The sequence below is a fragment of the Coenobita brevimanus genome, chromosome 89 (genome assembly GCF_032717465.1).
Source record: "Coenobita brevimanus isolate Jiangsu-jjx chromosome 89, ASM3271746v2, whole genome shotgun sequence".
In the NCBI taxonomy this organism is placed as follows: Eukaryota; Metazoa; Arthropoda; class Malacostraca; order Decapoda; family Coenobitidae; genus Coenobita; species Coenobita brevimanus.
In genome coordinates, this window is record NC_137042.1 from 10,805,216 (window position 1) to 10,825,625 (window position 20,410).

The following is a 20,410-nucleotide window of genomic DNA, read 5'->3' on the forward strand; positions in this document are numbered from 1 at the left end:
CAACTAGCTGCAGCTCCATAAAATTATGTTTAATACATTGTGTTAACTTTTGAAACCTTCATAAGAATGATATAAGCTGATATTTATGCATGTGAACCAAATCATCAGGATACTTACATGTTTTTCCCTTGTAGACCTACAGTTTCATAGTAGAACAGCAGTTCTATTTCAAAAGCTCCAGGAGACAATGGTGCATGTACCCAGAGCTTGGCATGTATGCTGTCACCTGGTTTAAGCACACCATCTGGTAAAGTCAAGGCTTCAACACGACCACTGATTCTACTGTCTGCTGAATCTGATACACTAAGTATACACACATCTTGTTTTGGCACTGGAAGGGACTGTGTTTCCATGTACACATGAGTTGGGTCTGACACTGCCAAAAAGAGTTTCCTCAGGGGGCAGGGACCAACATTCACTATCACTGCCTCCGAGCTACACATCTCCCCACAACTCAAAATCTGTGGAATATTGTGGAAGGTGACACTTAATCTTGCCATGGAGGATGAAACTGTTATCTCTAGCCTTTTGTCCTTGGCATATACAATTCCACACTTCTCCCCAGCAGTATTATTTAGTCTGGGCCCCTTGACTTCAATGCTCTGCTGACCTTCAATGATCACTGGTGCAGAGTTGGAACCTGTGGTAGCCTGTCCAGACGTGGTGTCAGGAGCAAGGGAAAGTTTGTACTGTACCCCTGTAACCAAAATCTTTCCTGTACACCTGGGCAGCAACATTAGCCTCACCAGCTCATCAGCTCCAGCTGGAAGGGTAAACCCAGTATGAGGGATGTGTTCAACCATGGGACTGACAGTCTCACCATCACAGCCATTAGGTTCAAAGGTAAACACTAATCTAATGTCTGAGATTACCAGACTCACTGACAGTGGATTTGTCATCAAAACCTCTATTATCACTGGTTCATTTGAAGAGGCAATGGGACACTGTGTATTGGGTGTCTCCCTGGTGAGTAACTGCAGGTTAGGCTGGAATTTCTTGAGATTGGAACCTTGGGCAGTCTCTACAAGCTCCCTTTCCAATGCGAACCACCGTTTGATATTACCTAGATTAGTATCCAAGCTTACATGGGATGCTGAAGACCACTCTGAACTTGCAGGAGGGTCCTGAGGTGCACCAAGAACAACTCTGGTGGCCTGAGAGTCTATCAGTGGTAAGGGAAGGCATGGGAGACCCCCTGATGGATCCCATTCCTGCTGAACAAATTGGTGGAAGGCGCTGATGAATTCTCTGACGTAAGTGATTTGCTGTGAGGGGGACTGCTGGCTGGGTGCATCCTGTTTAAGGTGCTGATCCACTAACTGGGTGTATGCAGTCAGGCCCTCTGCCAGCAACTTTAGGTGATGAGCCTGCTTCCCCATTGTAAAGTGGATGTGGTCCTCTGCTAATACCCACCCACGTGATGCATAAACCTGTAATAGCACATTACATGAAAGGAACAGGTTACCTAAAAAACGTAATATCTATCTATCTATCCATCTATAGCCAGATGCCATAATCCCATAAGGAGTGGCCGGTTGTCTCTGAGTTAGCTGTTTTACAGGGAGAGGCACTAACCCTCTGCCACCCACTTGCTGACATGCTGGGAACATGTATGGGTCTGTTTTATGGTTAACACCCAGCACTGTAAATGGTTTCCTGGTTTACTGGAAACCATTAGGATTGTCACTCAGTGTAAAGCCACCTGAACAGGACAGAGTAGTTACAAAAAGTGAGAGGAAAGACAGTAGAAATGGGAAGAGAGTAGGGTAGACACAGAAAAAGAATGATAAAGGTGAAGGAAAAGTAGGCAGCATTACAACAAGTGAACAGATGATGGTTGCCAACACCTTCTACCAAAAGGCAATACACATTTAACGAAAAGCAGCATGAATGCAATTATCACTACTGGTACATAAGACAAAGAGATTATAGCACTTACAATGCAAAGGACATTATACAGTGATTTCTATGACTCTCAAACAAGTCATGCTAGAGGGAAAAAAATAATTCAGTGAGAAAATTAACATGCTGCAGCTGATAATCAAGAAAATTACCACTCACTCAAACTGAGGTCTTTTGTTCCAAGCTCCTTCTTCCAAGGTACCATGAGGAAGAAGCACTGAGCCACTCATGACACCACCTTTTAAAAAGTGACAGATAAACCGTGCCAGACTCAAATGGGTGAGGGGATGGTGTACAGCCTTTGGTGTTTAGATTAAATGCCTCACAAGGGACAACCACCTTCCTCAAAATCTGTCAATATTCTGTTTATAAAGAGAACAGGAAGAAGCAGTTCCCACTTTCCCCAAATCAAGGATGCCAAGGAAGACTATCACAACCCATTATGGATCATACCAAGTGAATGGAAGCTTTATGTAACAAATACGCTTTAGTCACTTTGAGAGTTGATGATGATGAGTATGTATGATGTGGTATATCTGGGTAGTTTTAGACAATGCATTTCCAAACATTCAATGACAGACAATAGTTACCATCATCATCCTTTTTCCCACCTACTGTGTGAGGTAAAGGTGAAACTGTTACTCTATTGTTTAACTCTGATCTATCTGACCAAACATATCCATCAACCAAAGTAAAGCAACTGCATCTGTGGGGCCATCCTGTGGGTACAGTACAGTACATTCACCATGCTGGGATACAGCACCCCCTTGTGGTAGACAGCATCTCACCAAGTCTGACCATGGTCCTCCCAGCAGTAAGGTACAGGAAAATATATGGAGGTTTGTTTGTCAGGTGGATGTCACAGCTGTTTCACCCAAGGTGCACAATGCCACCATGTGTAGACTGATCACTGCTATGGGATGAGGCAGAACACAGAAACAAGGAATGAGAAAGTGTAAGAATAATCATGTCCAGTGAAACGGACCACAAAACCATACACATGCAATTCAAGACACAGGAACCTGGCTTCATCTTATAGGGCTAACCATCTGCACATTCTTTTTTTTTTTTTAAACAGATGTCATCATCATTATAATCATCTAATCCAGTGTTGCCCATTGAGGGGCACAGGCGACCGGGACTAGGCAAGATGGTCCTGATATTTAAGATGAGAGTAACCAGCCTCACTCATCCCTTACTGGCACTACTTGAGGAATAAACCCCAACCACCCCTTGGATATAAACCTACACAGGCTCAATCTGACTGGAGTACCTAATAGATGTAATTCACATAAACCTGCAGGAGCCAATTCACTGAATATCAAGTTAAAAAAAAAAGGGGGGGTACAAAACCTCTGTCATATGCATCTCCATGCATACTTCATCTTACCAACTCCATTCCATCAATTCTCTAGCTCAATCATCTTCCATACCTAGCTTTTCACATTTTATTTTACCATATCCATCCATATTATCCTTGGCCTACTATGCTCCCCCCCCCCCAAGACTTCTATATGTACAGTACTATACCTGCCACACAATCTGCATCCATTCTTTTCATATGGCAATCTAAGCACAACAGTTTTACTCAACATTACTTTCCACAATTTTACCTTAATAAACATAAGGATACTGGTAAATACTCAGCTCAATCACTGAACCAAACCAACCTTTTATAAATGGTACTGCCATCAGCTGACCAGTTATAATAAATGATGATAGCAAATACTGTACATATAGTATGCAACTGCTAAATATTTTATAAGTACATGCTGTGTGCACCAAATACAGAGTACCTATGTTGTTCAACCATTTCAAAATTCACTTTAACTGAGTAGATCCTGACATCTGCTGGTTGTCTGAGGCACTGCAAACGGGTTACATGGGTACGTTAGGGTTCTGCATACCATATGGAGGAGTTATACATATTCATGGGAATTCATTCCCCCTGCCCATGGGGAGGGTATTTGGGGGGGTGTCCCCTAATCCCCATGAGTAGTTGGGGAGCAGTGTATTATTTCCCATAACATTCTTACAATACTCAGCAATACCTGTCTCATTATATTTTAAACAATCATTTAATTCACCTTTACTTCTGTACAAAGGGACAATTACAACCTTCATCCACTTCACTGGCACAGCTCTAGTAACCCATGCTTTCTGGCATATATCCAACAAATAGTCCGTTCCTCTTACTCTGATGCATTTTGTCATCTCTGTAAGCAATCTCTACAAACAACAACACCTTCTGCCTTCTCATTCTTCAATCGCTTCACAGCAGTCTTCATTTCTGCCAAGGACGCATTCTATGGCACCATACCTCTCTGCATCACCAAAACCAATCATGTCTACTACTGCTACACTCTCATCAGGCTCATTCATCAGCCTTTCAATCATCATTATCATAATCATCATCATCAGGACCTCCTTTCCCACCCTAGGGCAGGGTGAGGAGTAGCAATGTCCAGACAGCCCAAATCTTCCCAATCCAATGGCCCATGCTTCCATTCACTCATCATTCAAATTCACAGAATCTGCCCAGTCCAATGGGCCATGCTTCCATTCACTCACCATTCAAGCCCACAGAATACTGGCTCTATCAGATTCACCAACAACATTCATGAAATTCTGTAGCTTCACATAAACAAATCCGACTGAGTCAATCTGGACACTGCCACATTAAAATGGGGTGCCAAATCCCTGATCATGCACTTCTCCTCACAACATTCATTCAGCCAGCTCGAACTCTTGTCAGTCCCCTAGCCTCACCAACTTCCAAACCTGTCTTCCTCACACACTCATCCACCATATCTCTCCACCTTTTCCTTGGCCTACCTCACCTCCTCCCTCCATCAAATTCACTCAGATATATCTTTTTCACCACTCTATTGTTATCCATTCTCTCCACATGACCATACCATTTCAGTACACTCTCTTCGATTCTGGTGTCCACCAACTTCCTCACTCCACACCTTTCACGAATCACATTATTTCATGTCCTATCCACCCTCTGTACTCCACATACATTCCTCAGCAGTCCCATCTCCACTGCTTCTCTTGACTTTTCATTTTCATGCCACACCATAGTCTCACATCCATAAGTTAAAGCTGGCACTAACACTCCTTCATGTAATCCTAGTCCAGCTGCAACACTCAAGCCTCTGTTTCTTATCAAGACCTTCATTGCACCAGCTACTTTTCCTCCTTGTGTTGCTCTGCTTTCAACTTCTTTTGCACATTTTCCTCTCTTTTCTATCACTGTACCCATGTATTTGAACTCTCTCACCAATTCCAGTCTCTCTCCATTCACTGTAACATCGTACTGGGAGTCACCTTCTCTCTCAATAACCATCACTTTACTCTTTTCTACATTTACTCTCAAGGCATGATGCTCATAGACATCAGCAAAACTCTGCACTAGCCTACCAAGTTCGTGTCCGGTACCTGCAAGCAGTACTGCATCATCAACATACAACAAATCTGAGATATTCCATCCATCACCATTCATTACCAATGCCATCCCTCTCTCCATTACTCGTGCTTTTACTTCTCTCATCACCCCATCCATATATACAGTCAAGTTGCCTAAGGCGCGACTAATTGGTTCTGGGCCAAGCCCGCACCATAGAAAACCGTGCCATGCAAATAACTAAACCTATGGGAAAAATGGAATTTGGCTCTAGACGTTCACCCAAAGTCCCCATTTTCACCCAAATTTTCCCCATTTTTCCCCCACTTTACACAGGCACACAATCAAGCAATCAGCCAATGCATGTATTACACACAAATTAAACAATAAACAATAAGCAATAAAGGGCTTTATGGGCATAAAATACTGAACATACCTAACTCCGACAACGATAGTGCTAAAGTGGAAGGGGTAGGGTTGGGGGTTCAGTGGCAAGAGGCGCTTTTCAAACCTTGCCCTGCCCCTGCGCCATATGTATTTTAAGCTCGTGGTTCATTTGTTTTGGTTCTGGCACCTTCCTGCATCATAGAAAACCTCGGCACAGAAGCCCGCGCCATAGGCAACTTGACTGTATATTGAACAACCATGGGGACATCACACAATCTTGTCGAACGCCCACACCAATCGTGAACCATTCACTTAGATGCCCATTAACCCTTACATATGCTTCACTACCATCATAAAAACTCTAGACAGCATCTAGCAGCTTAACATCTACACCTTACACACGCAAAACATTCCACAATCCTTCTCTGTCCACTTTGTCATATGCTTTTTCCAGATCCATAAAAGCCATAAACACCTTATGGTCCATCTCACAAGCCTTCTCTGCTATCTGTCTCACTGCAAATATTTGATCTACACATACTCTGCCACTCCTAAAGCCACTCTGTTCGACACTCATAAGGACTTCTGATATCTCTCATACTTTCTCTATAATAATTCTTCCATATACTTTCCCTACCACACTCAATAAACTTATGCCACGATAATTCTTGCACTCACTTTGCTCACCTTTATTTTTGTACAGGGGTATAATCACAGCCTTTTTCCACTCTGCTGGCACAGTTTCACTTATCCATGCCTTCTCACATATCTTCAACAAGCACTTCATTCCACCCTCTCCACTACACTTTAAGCATCTCTGCATGCACCTCATCATCTCCAGGTCCTTTCCCATTTTTCAGCCGCTTCACAGCACCCTTCAACTGTACGAGTGTCACGTCTTCTGGCACTGCATTCCTTCTCTGCACACCCCCAAAACCAATCAAGTTTACAGCTGCTCTGCTCTCTCTAGTCCCGTTCATCAGGCTTTCAAAATATTCTTTCCATCTGGTCCTTACTTCATCCCCATGGGTTAATAATCTACCACCTACATCTTCACACCATCACATTTCTTTCCATTTTCACTTCTACATTTCCACACCTCTTTCCAGAATATCTTCCTATTGTCAGAGTAGTTCGCATTCATTTTTCTTCCCAGATCATCATTTACCTCCTCCTTTTTCCTCTTCACTAGCCTCTTTACATGCTTCTTGCTCTCAATATATTCAGTTCTTATTTCAACTGAACCCCTGTCCTGTAACTGCTTCTTTAGCCAATTCTTCCTCTTTTCCTCCATCACTCTCTTAACCTCTTCATCACACTATGCCGTACCTTTCTTCTTTGTTGTTACTCTTGCCACACCACACACCGTTTTAGCATTCCTAACTAAGCAATCCCTACATGCATTCCACAGGCTGTCCAGATCCATTTCATTCCAATTCACTGATTCTAACTCCTCCCCTACTTTGGTCCTGTAATCATCTGCCATTTCTTTGATCCTCAGCTTCTCAACTTTCAGTCTTTCTCCCTGACTGCTCCTCTCCTGGTCCACCTCACTCCTCTCAGACTGATCTTGCATACCACAATCATATGATCTGACAGACCTCCACATCATCCTCTCACGGCCCTCGTATCAGCAATCATTCCCAGCATCGACTTCTCTTCGAGCACGTAATCAATCAGGCTTCTTTCAACACAATCCCCGTTCCCTCTACACCATGTATATATATGTGCATCTTTGTGTTTGAAATACTAGTTACAAATGCACAATCTCCTCTCCTGACACACATCCTTTAGTCGTTTCTCATTACATTTTCTCCTGGTACTCCATACCAACCCATTATGTCATCCTCAGGACCAGTGCCTACTCTTCCATTCATATCCCCCATTATGATCACTTTATAGCTCCTGGGCATTTCTCCCAATACTTCATCCAGCTCATTTCAAAACCTGTCTTTCTCTACCTCACTCCTGTCTTCACATGGTGCATATGCTACAGTTACCGCCACTTTCACCTTTTCAAATTTGACATCCATACACCTCGAGCTGACACATTTGTAGTCTCTCATTCCACTCTGCCACACCTCATTCACCAACAAAGCAACTCCTTCCTTGCATCCTCCTCGCCCATTCATTCCCCATCTCACACATTTCACACCCTCCCACTCCTCCACTTCACACCCTTTCATCGTCGTTTCACAGAATGCCATCACGGCATATCTCGCACTCTTGAATACATTCACCACTTCTACCTTCTTGCTCTCCTCATTCACACCTCTCACATTCCACATGGCCATGCAAATCTGCCCATTTGGTTGGGGCCCTGGGCAGGTATTGGGCCCTCTGAGGCTCTCTGAAACGACTGCCATGATTAATTGATTTTGGATGGGGGAATCTGGGGGACACTTAACCCAGCCAGAAACCCCAGTTATATGGTTACCACCCAGCGCAGTAAATGGTTTCCAGAGTACAGGAAACCATTTGGCTTGTCACTCAGTGTAGAGATCATACGGCATCTCTACACTGAGTGAGTGGATGATGGGCGCCCCCATCCACCACTTTCAGCAATTATAATAATAATTATAATAATACTAATCCATCCATCCATCATCTAATCCTACGTTGCCCCATGAGGAGCGTAGGACCCCGGGGCTAGGCAAGTTGGTCTTGGCATTTAAGATGAATGTGACCAGCCTCACTCATCCCTGAATGGCATTACGTGAGCAATAAACCCCAACCATCTCTTGGACATAAACCTTCACCGGCTCAATCCATTTGGAGCACCGTTATTACCCACTAAACCACCAGGCACCAAATTTTGGTTATATGGTTACCACCCAGCATAGTAAATGGTTTGCTGGTGTACAGGAAACTATTTGGCTTGTCACTCAGTGTAGAGTCACCCATAGGCAGAAGGAAGAGGAAAAGACTAGATTATTATTATTAGTAGTAGTAGTAGTATTAAAAAAAAAAAATACTAATACTACTACTAATAATAATCTAGTCTTCTGTTTCTTGAAAGTGCCAATTCTTCCAATACGGAATTCACTTATGCTCAACATATTTTCAACACTATTACAATTTAAAAAAAAAAAAAAATCTATCTATCTGTCTATCTATAGCCAGATGCAATTATCCCGTATGGGGTGAACATTTGATTCTGAGTTAGTTGTTTTACAGGGAAAGGCACTATCTTTCCGCTCACATGTAGGGAATATGTACGGGTAGGCTATATGGTTACCACCCAGCACTGTAAATGGTTTCCTGGCTTAAAGGAAACCATTAGGCTTGTCATTCAATGTAAAGCCACCTGAAAAGGAAAGAAGAGTGAAGAAAGTGACAGGAATGATGAGAGAATTATGAAGAGAGGTGGGGGGGAGGGAGATAAAGGTGAAGGAAAAAGTAGGCAGCACTTCATCAACTGACTGGATGATGGTTGCCATCACCCAACATCAAAAAATAAAAATAACTGTGATATTTTCTACATACAAGCTTAGTTAGTACATGTGGCAACAAATTAAACTCTATAATTGTTCATCACAACACTTTTCCCTAGACCTGAGCTCCGTGAAAATTGAAGGCTCTGAGGTGCCCCTTAAAAGATTCAACAAACAAGGGGCTACATGGGAAAAAGATCGATTGGAGAAAAATAACTAGTGAACAGCTCCAGGCTCATCAAAGCAAAAGTGATCATCTTCACTTAATAATGTCACACCTGGGTGTGTCAGCAAGTTTCATCAATTCAGAAAAATACTTTGGTTATCAAAGTATCTCGAAGAAGCAAAGCCTCCTAATTATAACAGTGTCACCACCTGACAGGGTTGGCATTAAAAAATCCACCCAACCCTCCACCCCCCTAAAAAAAAAAACAGCCTTAAGTGATTTCTTTTTTATCATCATTAATTTTTGCACATAAAAATTTAGTTTTACATCACACTGATAAATGAGGTCTAGGTACTTATAATATTCATTAAAACCCATTAAAATCTCTCAAAATAATCTTCAAACTTGGGTAAACTCTGGTAAATCAAGACCCTTACTCCCATTTTTACTTGTTCCTGGAACCATACAGCCTTATGGTGTTGGTACAAAAATTGTTTATATGAAACAAAATTTCTTTGAAAAACACTGACACTGACATTAACATTATTTCAAATATGTTAACAGGGAAAGGTTGAAATATTTAACAAACAAAAATAATTTGAACCAAGAGATAATCCTCAACTCTATCTCTCTCTAATTATATATATATATCTATCTATATATATATATATATATATATACACAGTGGAGTCTCTTTACCCGAAAGTCTTTTAACCGTAATATACCATTAACCGAAAATTTTACTAAAACGTTCTCATTTCAATTAACCACAAATATCTGAAATCTATCCGAAAATTCAAACATGACAGGCTTGTTTCGTGCCACTAGCGTTAGTTTTCGGTTGCCCTGCTTGTCACTACAGCGAGCGTTATTTGAGTTATTTATTTAAGTTGACAGTTTCCATTACAGTTACAAAAGTGCAGTTACATATGTAGTTACTACAGTGTATTAAGTGTTTTCGTGATGGTTGAGTGGATTTTGGGGTGCTGGTGGTGGTGGTGGGCTAGATGTCACCAGAAATGGTTGACGGATGTGTACAATACTGTACCCTTGTATCCTACATATTATCACAGTACCTTTTATCTGAAAAAAATTGATTAAACAAAACTTTGAAAGTCTCATGATTTTTGGATAAAAGACACTCTGCTGTACATATATATATACAGTAATCACTCTAATATCCGGACGCCCAATATCCGAACATCCTCACTACCCGGACATAATCGTCCCGGGATCCAATATTCCCAAAATGGTCCGAAAACCGCAAAAAAAAAAAAAAAAAAAAAAAAAAAAAAAAAAAAAAAAATCCCGCCTGTAATTTGAACTTGCCGCGCACGGCGCGGGAGAGCATTGTTGTGGTATGTCATTCCTCCGACGTCCGATAGAGAGCCACTGCATCCTCCCCACTTTCCGCCTGTCTCTCGCCGCGAGTGCACGCGCGTCGTTATGGCTGCCCACGTGATCGCTTTTGTGGTGGTGCCTTACCTGCTGCAGGGACTCCTGCTGCTCTCGGGCCTCCTCTTAGTGTGTGTGATGATGGCCCCGCCACCTGAGAAAAGGAAGAGAGTGGTGTTGACTCTGGAGAAGAAGCGGGAGATATTGGAGAAAGTAGATGCGGGGTGGTCTTCTTCCCGCATTCTCCGCGAGTTTAACCTGGCCCGGTCTACTCTGTTCGATATCAAGAGATCCCGAGACAAACTCATGCAGTACATGGCTGACTTCTCGTCGAGAAGCAAACGCAATGTGGAAAGGAAGGTTATGTTTACCCCCAAGTTTGCAGAAATCGACCGATCCACGTTGATTTGGTATCGACAACAACATGCTGCTGGTGTGATGGTATGTGGAACGGAGCTGAAGGCTGCTGCTGAGAAGTTCGTCAGGCTTCACGACGCCCTAGACTTCAAGGCATCCGAGGGTTGGCTCTTTGCGTTCAAGTTACGGCATGGCCTTACCAACCGTAAAGCACATGGTGAAGCATTGGACGATAACGAGGATGGAGCTGACGAGTTTCGGGACAAGGTGAAGGGGTTGATCGACAGGGAGGGCCTCACTCTTGGTCAAGTCTACAACGCAGACGAAACTGGCCTATTCTATCGCTCGCTGCCAACGAACACTCTAGCCGAGGAGACGGAGAAGCGTGTACCTGGCAGTAAGCTCTCCATGGAACGGATATCTGCTTTGTGTTGTGCCAATGCTAACGGCATGCACCGGCTTAAGCCCGTTGATGTTGGCCGCACAAAGCAGCCTCGGTGCCTTTGTGGGGTGATGGATGTCCTTCCTGTCATCTGGTACCATTCTTTGAAGGCATGGTTCACAACTGTGATCTTCAAAGACTGGTTCCACCGCCACTTCGTCAAGGAGGTCATCCATTACCAGACGAAGACACTGGGAATCCCGCGCGACAAGGTAAAGGCCCTCCATCTCCTCGACAATGCACCTGCCCACCCGTGCGACAAGGACTTGGTTGCTGAAAATGGCCGTATTAGGTGCATGTTTCTGCCACCTAATACGACTGCTCTCATCCAACCAATGGACCAGGGAGTGATTGTGGCAACAAAGCGCCTATACTGTCGGAAGTTCCTGGACGAGGTGATGGTTGTTCTCGAGGACGAGGATGAGCGCAGGGAGGGACGGGACACACGAGGCAAGCGGACTTTGGAAAACCTTTGCCGCTACAACATCAAGTCTGCGCTGTACAACTGGGCTAGTGCATGGAAGGAAGTCCCTGTGAAGACTCTGGAAAATGGTTGGTCTCGTCTGCTTCTCGGAATGGATGTGGAGTATGATTTTCTAGGATTTGACGTGGATGACTTCCATGCACGGCTACGTACGCACGGCGACGATGTAAATGTGGACGATGTTCGTGAGTGGTTGGATGACGACGAGGGTGATCCTGGGTATCAGACGTTGTCTGATATCGAGATCGCGTCTTCAGTTGCAGGTGTCAGTACCGAACTTGAAGATTCCGACGATGAAGGCGATGATGATGTGGACTCCTCTCAGCAGGACACTACTCCAGCCATCCCCAAGTTGAGCGCACTCCGGGAACATCTAGAGTTTGTCCTAGACTACCTGGAACACCTGGACTGCGACAGGGAGATGGGGCCCTTGGGACTCGTGGAGGAAGTGCGTGCTTTCAGGCAGCGCATCATCAATCGTCAGAATCGTCGGTCATTGCGTCAATCAACCACTGACAGTTTTTTCAGGCCCATGACCCCCGCTGTGCCCAGCCCTGGTTCCACTCCATTGCCTCCCCACGACAGGCCCTCATGCTCTGAGCCACAGCCCAGCACATCAGCCAAGGTGGAGTCACCGCTCGACGTGAATTTGCGTCTGTCTTCAGAGTCGTCTGCAGTGGGTACGCCATCACCACGACCCAGCGATGCACCCCTAGGTCACCTGCCAGTGATACTCTCGGACTCTGACAGTGAATAAACAGCAAGAACTTCTCCACTAAACCAAACGGGAATTTAGAGTGTTGTGCAGTGAAAAAAACAGTGTGTTGTGTTAAGGATTTACAGTTGTGAGATAAAAGACTCAATTGGAAAATATTTTTAACGTAAATAGACTTCTTTGTTTTGGCTTTGGAAAATTATAAGAATGGGAAAAGTTAAAGTGCAACACTTAGTAAGTTACAATGAAGCATTAGTTAGACAAGAGTGCGCACTGTGAAGAGAACTGACTTCTGAGTGCGATTGACTAAGTTCAGTGCAAGACTTCAGGAACAGTGTACTGCAAGTGCTTCAGGAAATCCTTCTTACTGTCAGAGTCCGAGAGGAGGCGGTTATTCATCGAGGTGGCCATGGACTTGCTGTAAGAAGGCAGAATGTTTCATACTGTACTTTTTTCCATACTATACTTACCTCATTTCACTCTTTAATGTCCTTTATTGGTGTGAATACGGTGTTAGGAGCTATGCATGTGCAGTAGGAAGGTGTTTTTCTGAGTTAGGCTAGGTTAGGGTCCATAAGTACCAGTCCAGGAGCCAGTCACCAGAATGTTTATTAATGTATGAACATACTTCTAAACCCTCATTTTATGTTTCTTTTGCATTTATTTCAGTCATTTATGTGCCTTATTGCTGTGATTTTGGTCTTAAATAGGTGCTATGCATGTCCAGAGGGAGTTGTATAGGTGTTTCTCTGAGTTAGGGTCCATAAGTACAAGTCCATAAGCTGGGGCCCAATATTCGGACAGAACCAACATCCGGACCTACCTATGGCTCTATTACGTCGGATATTGGAGTGATTACTGTATATAAATACATTATATATATATATATATATATATATATATATATACTGTATGTCCATCCATCCATCACCCAATCCTACATTGCCCCATGAGGAGAGTAGGAGCCCGGGGCTAGGCAGTTGTTCCCGACATTAAAGACGAGAGTGACCAGCCTCACTCATCCCTGAGTGACATTACATGAGCAATCAACTCCAACTACCGCTTGGATATAAACCTTCACTGGCTCAATCTGATTGGCGAAAAGTTATTACCCACTAAACCATCAGGCACCAAAATTTGGTTATATGGTTACAACTCAGCGTAGTAAATGGTTTCCCGGTGTACAGGAAACCATTTGGCTTGTCACTCAGTGTCGAGTCACCAACAGGCAGAAGGAAGAGGAAAGAATGAAGGAAAGAAAGACAGAAGAGGGAGTGTAAAGTTACCCATGGGCAGAAGGACAAGGAAAGAAAGAAGGAAAGGAAGATAGAAGAGGATGGAAGGAAAGAAGGATGGAGGAGAGGAAAGAGCAGATACTACATCGAGTGAGTGGATGGTGGGCATATATATATATATATATATATATATATATACCCCCTGGGGGTAGGGGGGTCTGTCAAGAATACTCCCCCAGTATCCCTGCTTGTCGTAAAAGGCGACTAAAAGGGTTGGCGGAGGGTTAGTGCCCCTCCCCAGAAAACAACTAACTAAAAAAACAAACAATAAGCCTCGGACAAGGACTGACCAAACGTTGACGACCAAGGACCGGACAAAGGACATTGCAATTGGAACGTGGAATGTAAGAGGAGCAAATGATGAGGTGAAAGAGAGAGAGATTGTCCAGGTGCTTGAGGATGCGAAAGTGGATGTATGTGGAATAACTGAAACAAAATGGAGAGGAGAAAGTGTGAGAGAATGGGAGTACGGATGGGGTATATGTGCAGGAGTAGGTGGGAATGAGAGGGCAAAGGAAGGAGTGTGTATAGTTGTGAGTAAAAGATGGAAGAGGAGCATAAGACAGTATGGATCAGTTGGATCAAGGATTGTGTGGGTAAAGTTGAAAGTTGGAATACAAATGTGGGCGATTGTGTGTGTGTATGCGCCAACGCAAGATCGTGCTAGAAGAGTGAGAGAAGAGTTCTGGACAAATGTAGAAGTATGCATGGAAAAGTTTGGAAGGAATGATAGAGTGTTTTTGATTGGTGATATGAATGGTAAAGTTGGGAATGTGAAGGTGGATGGAATAGTTGGTGAGTGGGGTGTGCCTGCTGAGATAGATGAGAATGGGAGTACGTTAGTGGACATTTGTGCTGGGAGGGGTTGGTGATAGCCAATACCCTCTTCAGGCATAAAATGATCCACAGGTATACATGGCGAGTGATGAGAAGGGTGGGTGGTGAATTGAGTGAAAGGAAGGCAATGATTGATTATGTGTGTGTGGATGAAAGGATGCGAAGATGTATATTGGATGCAAGAGTTTATAGAGGTTGGGGGAGTGGACTGTCTGACCACTACTTGGTGGTGGCCAGAGTTAAAGTTCAAGTAAGATGGAGGAACAGAAGAAGGGAAAGACGAGAGGAAGGAGTAGTTGCAAGGAGAGTGGAAAGGTTACAAGAGGATGAGAAAAAGGCAGAGTATAAGAGAGAAGTGGAGGAACGATTGGGCAAATATGAGTTGGAGCAGATGGGGGACGTGGAAGGTGTGTGTAGAATATTTACAGAAGAAATATGTGCAGCATGTGATGTGGTGTGTGGAAGGAAGAGAAGACGGAGGGGGGTGCAAGGAACAGCGTGGTGGACTGAAGAGGTGAAACGGGCTGTGGCACAAAAGAAGAAAGCATACAATGAATGGATGAGAAATAGGGACGTGGAAGAAGTTGAGAGGCGGAAGAGAGAGTTATATGTAGAAAGGAAGAGAGAGATGAAAAGATTAGTAAGAGAGAGTAAGAAGAGAGTGGATGAGGAATTTGGAAGGAATTTGAGTGTAAAGTGGAGGGACTGTAAGAAAATGTTCTGGAAAGAGGTGAAAAGAGTAAGACAGGGTGGAAGTGAAGTTAGCAGGGGAGTGAAAGATAAAAATGGTAGATTACTAGTGGAGAAGGGAGAAAAAGTGAGCAGATGGAGAGAACACTTTAAGGAATTGTTGAACGTGGAGGATGGAAGTAATGCAAGTATAAGTGGCTGGGGAATGGCTGGGAGAAGGAGGGAGGTGAGAAGACAGGAAGAAATCAGTAGGATAGAAGTTGTGGAAGCAATGAAGAAAGTTAAATCAGGGAAAGCCCCAGGAATTGATGGAGTGTGTGGTGAAATGTTGAAGCATGGGGGAGAGATAGTAGTAGAATGGATGTGGAAGATGTGCAGATTGGCCTGGGAGGAAGGTAGAGTCCCGGAGGATTGGAAGTCAGGTATAATTATTCCCTTGTACAAAGGAAAAGGGGAAAAAGAAGTGTGTGGTAATCATAGGGGCATTTGTCTTCTTAGTATAATAGGAAAAGTGTATGGTAGGATACTTATTGACAGAGTTAGAGAAAGAACAGAGAAATTAGTTGGAGAAGAACAGGGAGGTTTTAGGAAGGGAAGAGGTTGTGTAGATCAGATATTCATTCTCAGATCTTTAGTGGAAAAGTTTCTAGAGAAGGGAAAGAAGTTGTATGCGGCTTTCATGGATTTGGAGAAAGCATATGACAGGGTGGATAGACTAGGATTGTGGAAAGTGTTAAGAATATATGGAATAGATGGGAAGTTGCTGAATGCTGTGAAGAGTATGTACGATGGTGCGAAGGCTGCAGTGCGTGTGGATGGTGAACTAAGTGAATTTTTCTCTTTGAAAGTTGGGTTGAAACAGGGATGTGTCATGTCTCCATGGTTGTTCAATCTGTACATGGATGGGGTAATAAAAGAGGTACAAGGTAGGGTAGTGGATGTTGGAGTGGCCCTGGTGAGAGAGGATAGTGTTTGGAAACTCCCTGTACTGTTGTTTGCAGATGATACCGTGTTGTTGAGTGAAGACGAAGGAGAGCTGCAAGGCTTGGTGGATGAGTTTGAGAGAGTGTGTAGGAAACGGAATCTAAAGGTGAATGTAGGGAAGAGTAAAGTGATGGTCTTTGAGAGAGGTGAAGTCAGTGAATGTACAGCGAGGTTGGATGGTGAGGAATTGGAAAATGTGAGTACGTTTAAGTACTTGGGTAGTGTGATGAGTAAGGATGGAGGTTTGGAGGGTGAAGTGCTTGAAAGGGTACAGCAGGGAAGAAAGGTTGCTGGTTCTTTGAAAGCAGTGATAAGAAACAGGGAAGTGAGCATGGAAGTGAAAAAGTTACTACATGACAGTATTGTGATACCAACTCTTAACGTACGGAAGTGAAGCGTGGACGTTGTTGGAAGGACACAAGTCAAGAGTGAGAGCCGTGGAAATGAGTTATTTAAGAGGAGCCTGTGGAGTCACATGGAGAGACAGGCTGACGAATGAGGATATAAAGGAGCGTTGTGGTGTTGATGTGGATGTGATAGGAAGCGTTATGAGGAACACACTGAGGTGGTTTGGCCATGTGGAGAGGATGGAGGGTGAAAGACTGACGAAGAGAGTGTATGTGAGTGAGGTGGAGGGGGAAAGAGGGAGGGGGAGGCCGAGGATGAGATGGAGAGATGGGGTGGAGAGGTATATGAGAGAGGGGGGTGTGAGTTGGGAGCAGGGGAGTGAAATGGCGGGGGACAGGGCGACTTGGAGGCGATTTGTTTGTGGCCACCCCAAACGGGATTGAGGCGTCTGGCAATAGATAGATAGACAGTATATATATATATATATATATAAAGTAAAACCTCGATATAACGGACTTCAATAGACCGGAATTCGCTTTTAGTGGACTCGAGGGGCTACCGGACTAAATTCCTATACAGTAATCCCTCCAATATCCGATGCAATAGAGCCAAAGGCATATCCGGATAGTGATCCTGTCCGGATATTGGGCCCCAGCCTCCTGGACTTGTACTTATGGACCCTAACTCAGAAAAACACCTATACAACTCCCTCTGGACATGCATTGCACCTATTTAAGACCCAAATCACACCAATAAGGGACATAAAACACTGAAACAAATGCAAAAGAACCAAAAAATGAGGTTTTAGAGGTGAGTTTATACAATATTAAACATTCTGGGTACTTACAAGTCCCTGGCTCCTGGACTGGTTTGACCTGCCAGTTTGCAGTCCACAGTTAATCCTCTGCACTCTAAATTCTAATTTCTTAACACTGCACAACACTGTAAATTCCCGTGTGTTCTAGTGGCGAGGTATTGCAGTTTATTCACTGTTTATTCACAAAAAACAAGCATCTGTGGCTTGCACTGCTATAAGCATCTGCTCTCAATCGGAGTTAGGCTGTGACTGTTGATGACGGCGGGGGAACAGAGTTGCCAGATCACAACGGCCACATTACCAATCTCCTCAACTTTCATTACCAAATTTAACTTTTCATTACCAAATTCGTAAAGCTAGCATTTATTCTTCAATAATTATATATACAAGTGGAAATACATGTAATCACTCTCCTTATAATTAACACCATGTTGATTATTTTCACGCTATGTAGGGTAGCAGATTAATCAGAGAGAGCAAACAATCCACCATCTCCATCCTGTGTATCCTCATACATGTGAAAAATCTATTTGGTAATGCATTATTCTGATTCATTACCAAAAGAAATTTTCAGTACCAAATTGGCCCACACTTGGTAATGAAAAATACCAAATGGCAACCCTGACAGGGGAGGGGGGAGGGGGAAGGAAGGAAGGAGTGAAGGGACCACGGTGTAACAGCTGTTTGGCGCCACGCGACAATTTCAAATTACGGGTGGGAAAAAAAAAAGTCATGTATATATATATATATTTTTTTTGCAGTTTTTGGCCCATTTTGGGAATATTGGATCCTGGGACGATTATGTCCGGTTAGTGAGGATGTTTGGATATTAGGCGTTCGGATATTAGAGGGATTACTTATCGGAAAAAGTCCGACAAAGCCAGAAGCAGTCTGGACTGCCTGACCACTTCAGCTATGTTCACCACAATAAGGTAAATAGAAGACATGTTTATTAGTGTGCAGTACAGTATTATTATATATATTATATCATTTGATTAATGTAGTGAAGTTTTAACACAGTACAGTACAGTACTGCAATAGTAGTTAGATCAGTTTAAAAACCGTTCATGCTATCCAAACTCATCTCGTCTCATCTCATCAGTCGTTTGAGTGTCCAATGCAGGACCAGCCTATCCCGACAGAAGTGGGTATGATACAGCCAATGTATCTCTACCAAGTGGCTTAGGCTGTCTGGTAGAGATTGTGCGTAGGATGAGAAGTGCTCGTAAGTGTAACTGTTGTGTTGGAATGGCTTTGGATGTGTGTGTAGTCTGTGAACCTAGTGTAATTGGCCAGAGAAGCTGACTGGGTGCAAACATACTTTACTGCTTGCGATACTGGTTCAACCACAGCTCCCCTTCTTGTCCGCCAATGCAGTACATGGCATGAAGAACACTCCCAAAGTTTATTATCTTGGCGGGGCGAGATCCCTCGTTCTTCACCGCATGAAAATGCACACTTTACCATTGTACAACAGCTTTCCGAACTAGTGTCTGATACATCAGAAAAAGTCTGGATTAGCAGGGGGAAGTCCGGATGTCGCTTTTATCAGAATTCCGCATTTTTCGGAATGGTTTGACCCCCAATTAGACCGATATAGTAAGGTCTTACTGTGTATAATATATATATATATATATATATATATATATATGTGGTAGGTGGGGGCACTCCCCATCCACTCACTCAATGTAGTGCTCCTCTCAGGTGTCTGCCCTTTCCTCTCCATCCTTCTTTCCTTCCATTCACTTCTCTCTTTCTTTCCTTGTCCTTCTGCCTATGGGTGACTTTACACTCCTTCTTCTGTCTTTCTTTCCTTCATTCTCACCATCCACTCACTCGATGTAGTGCTGCTCTCGGGTGTCTGCCCTTTCCTCTTCATCCTTCTTTCCTTCCATTCTCTTTTGTCTTTCTTTCCTTGTCCTTCTGCCTACAGGTGACTTTACACTCCCTCTTCTGTCTTTCTTTCCTTCATTCTCTCCACTTCCTTCAGCCTGTGGGTGACTCTACACTGAGTGACAGGCCAAATGGTTTCCTGTGCACCAGGAAACCATTTACTACGCTGGGTGGTAACCATATAACCAGATTTTGGCGCCTGGTGGTTTAGAGAGTAATTATTGCGCTCCAATCGGATTAAGCCGGTGAAGGTTTATATCCAAGGGATGGTTGGGGTTGATTGCTCATGTAATGCCACTCAGGGATGAGTGAGGCTGGTCACTCTCATCTTAAATGTCGGGACCAACTGCCTAGCCCCGGGCTCCTATGCTTCTCATGGGGCAATGTAGGATTGGATGATGGATGGATGGATGAATATATATATATATATATATATATATATATATATATATATATATATATATATAATGGAGGAAGGAAAAACAAAGGAAATAAAAAAAAAAACAAGTCCATGTACCTAAAGGCATATGGACTTGTTTTCTTTTTTAATAATTTACTGGTAACTCTCCCTTTCTGGCTTTCTCCCTCTTTTCCATTAACATTCTCTCTCTCTCTCTGGGGTCATGCCTGTGTCCCCAGAGTTCTATGTTCCAAGGTCCTATGTTTCGAAGGCTAGGTTAGATTAGGTTCTGTTAGGATAGGTTAGGCTCCTAAGGCTAGGTTAAGGATGTAAAACTGAAGAACACAAGACCCTGGTAACACTGAACCTGGGAAGCACAGATACACTCCCTCTCCTGCAGTCATAGTTATACAAGCAGACAATACAGACATTCCCCAAAATCATAATAATGTTGC

At 43.5% G+C, this 20,410-nt stretch overlaps 1 protein-coding gene across 2 annotated transcripts in view; it reads right to left on the reverse strand.

Annotated features, from left to right (window-relative positions):
• Nucleotides 1-20,410, reverse strand: part of l(3)76BDm (trafficking protein particle complex subunit 8 homolog l(3)76BDm) — a 196,524-nt gene that overhangs the window by 64,568 nt on the left and 111,546 nt on the right. For both annotated transcript variants that reach the window (XM_080281518.1, XM_080281519.1), the window contains exon 8: nucleotides 118-1,430. In XM_080281518.1, coding sequence (XP_080137644.1) covers nucleotides 118-1,430 — 1,313 coding nt within the window. The remainder of the gene's footprint in view (nucleotides 1-117; nucleotides 1,431-20,410) is intronic.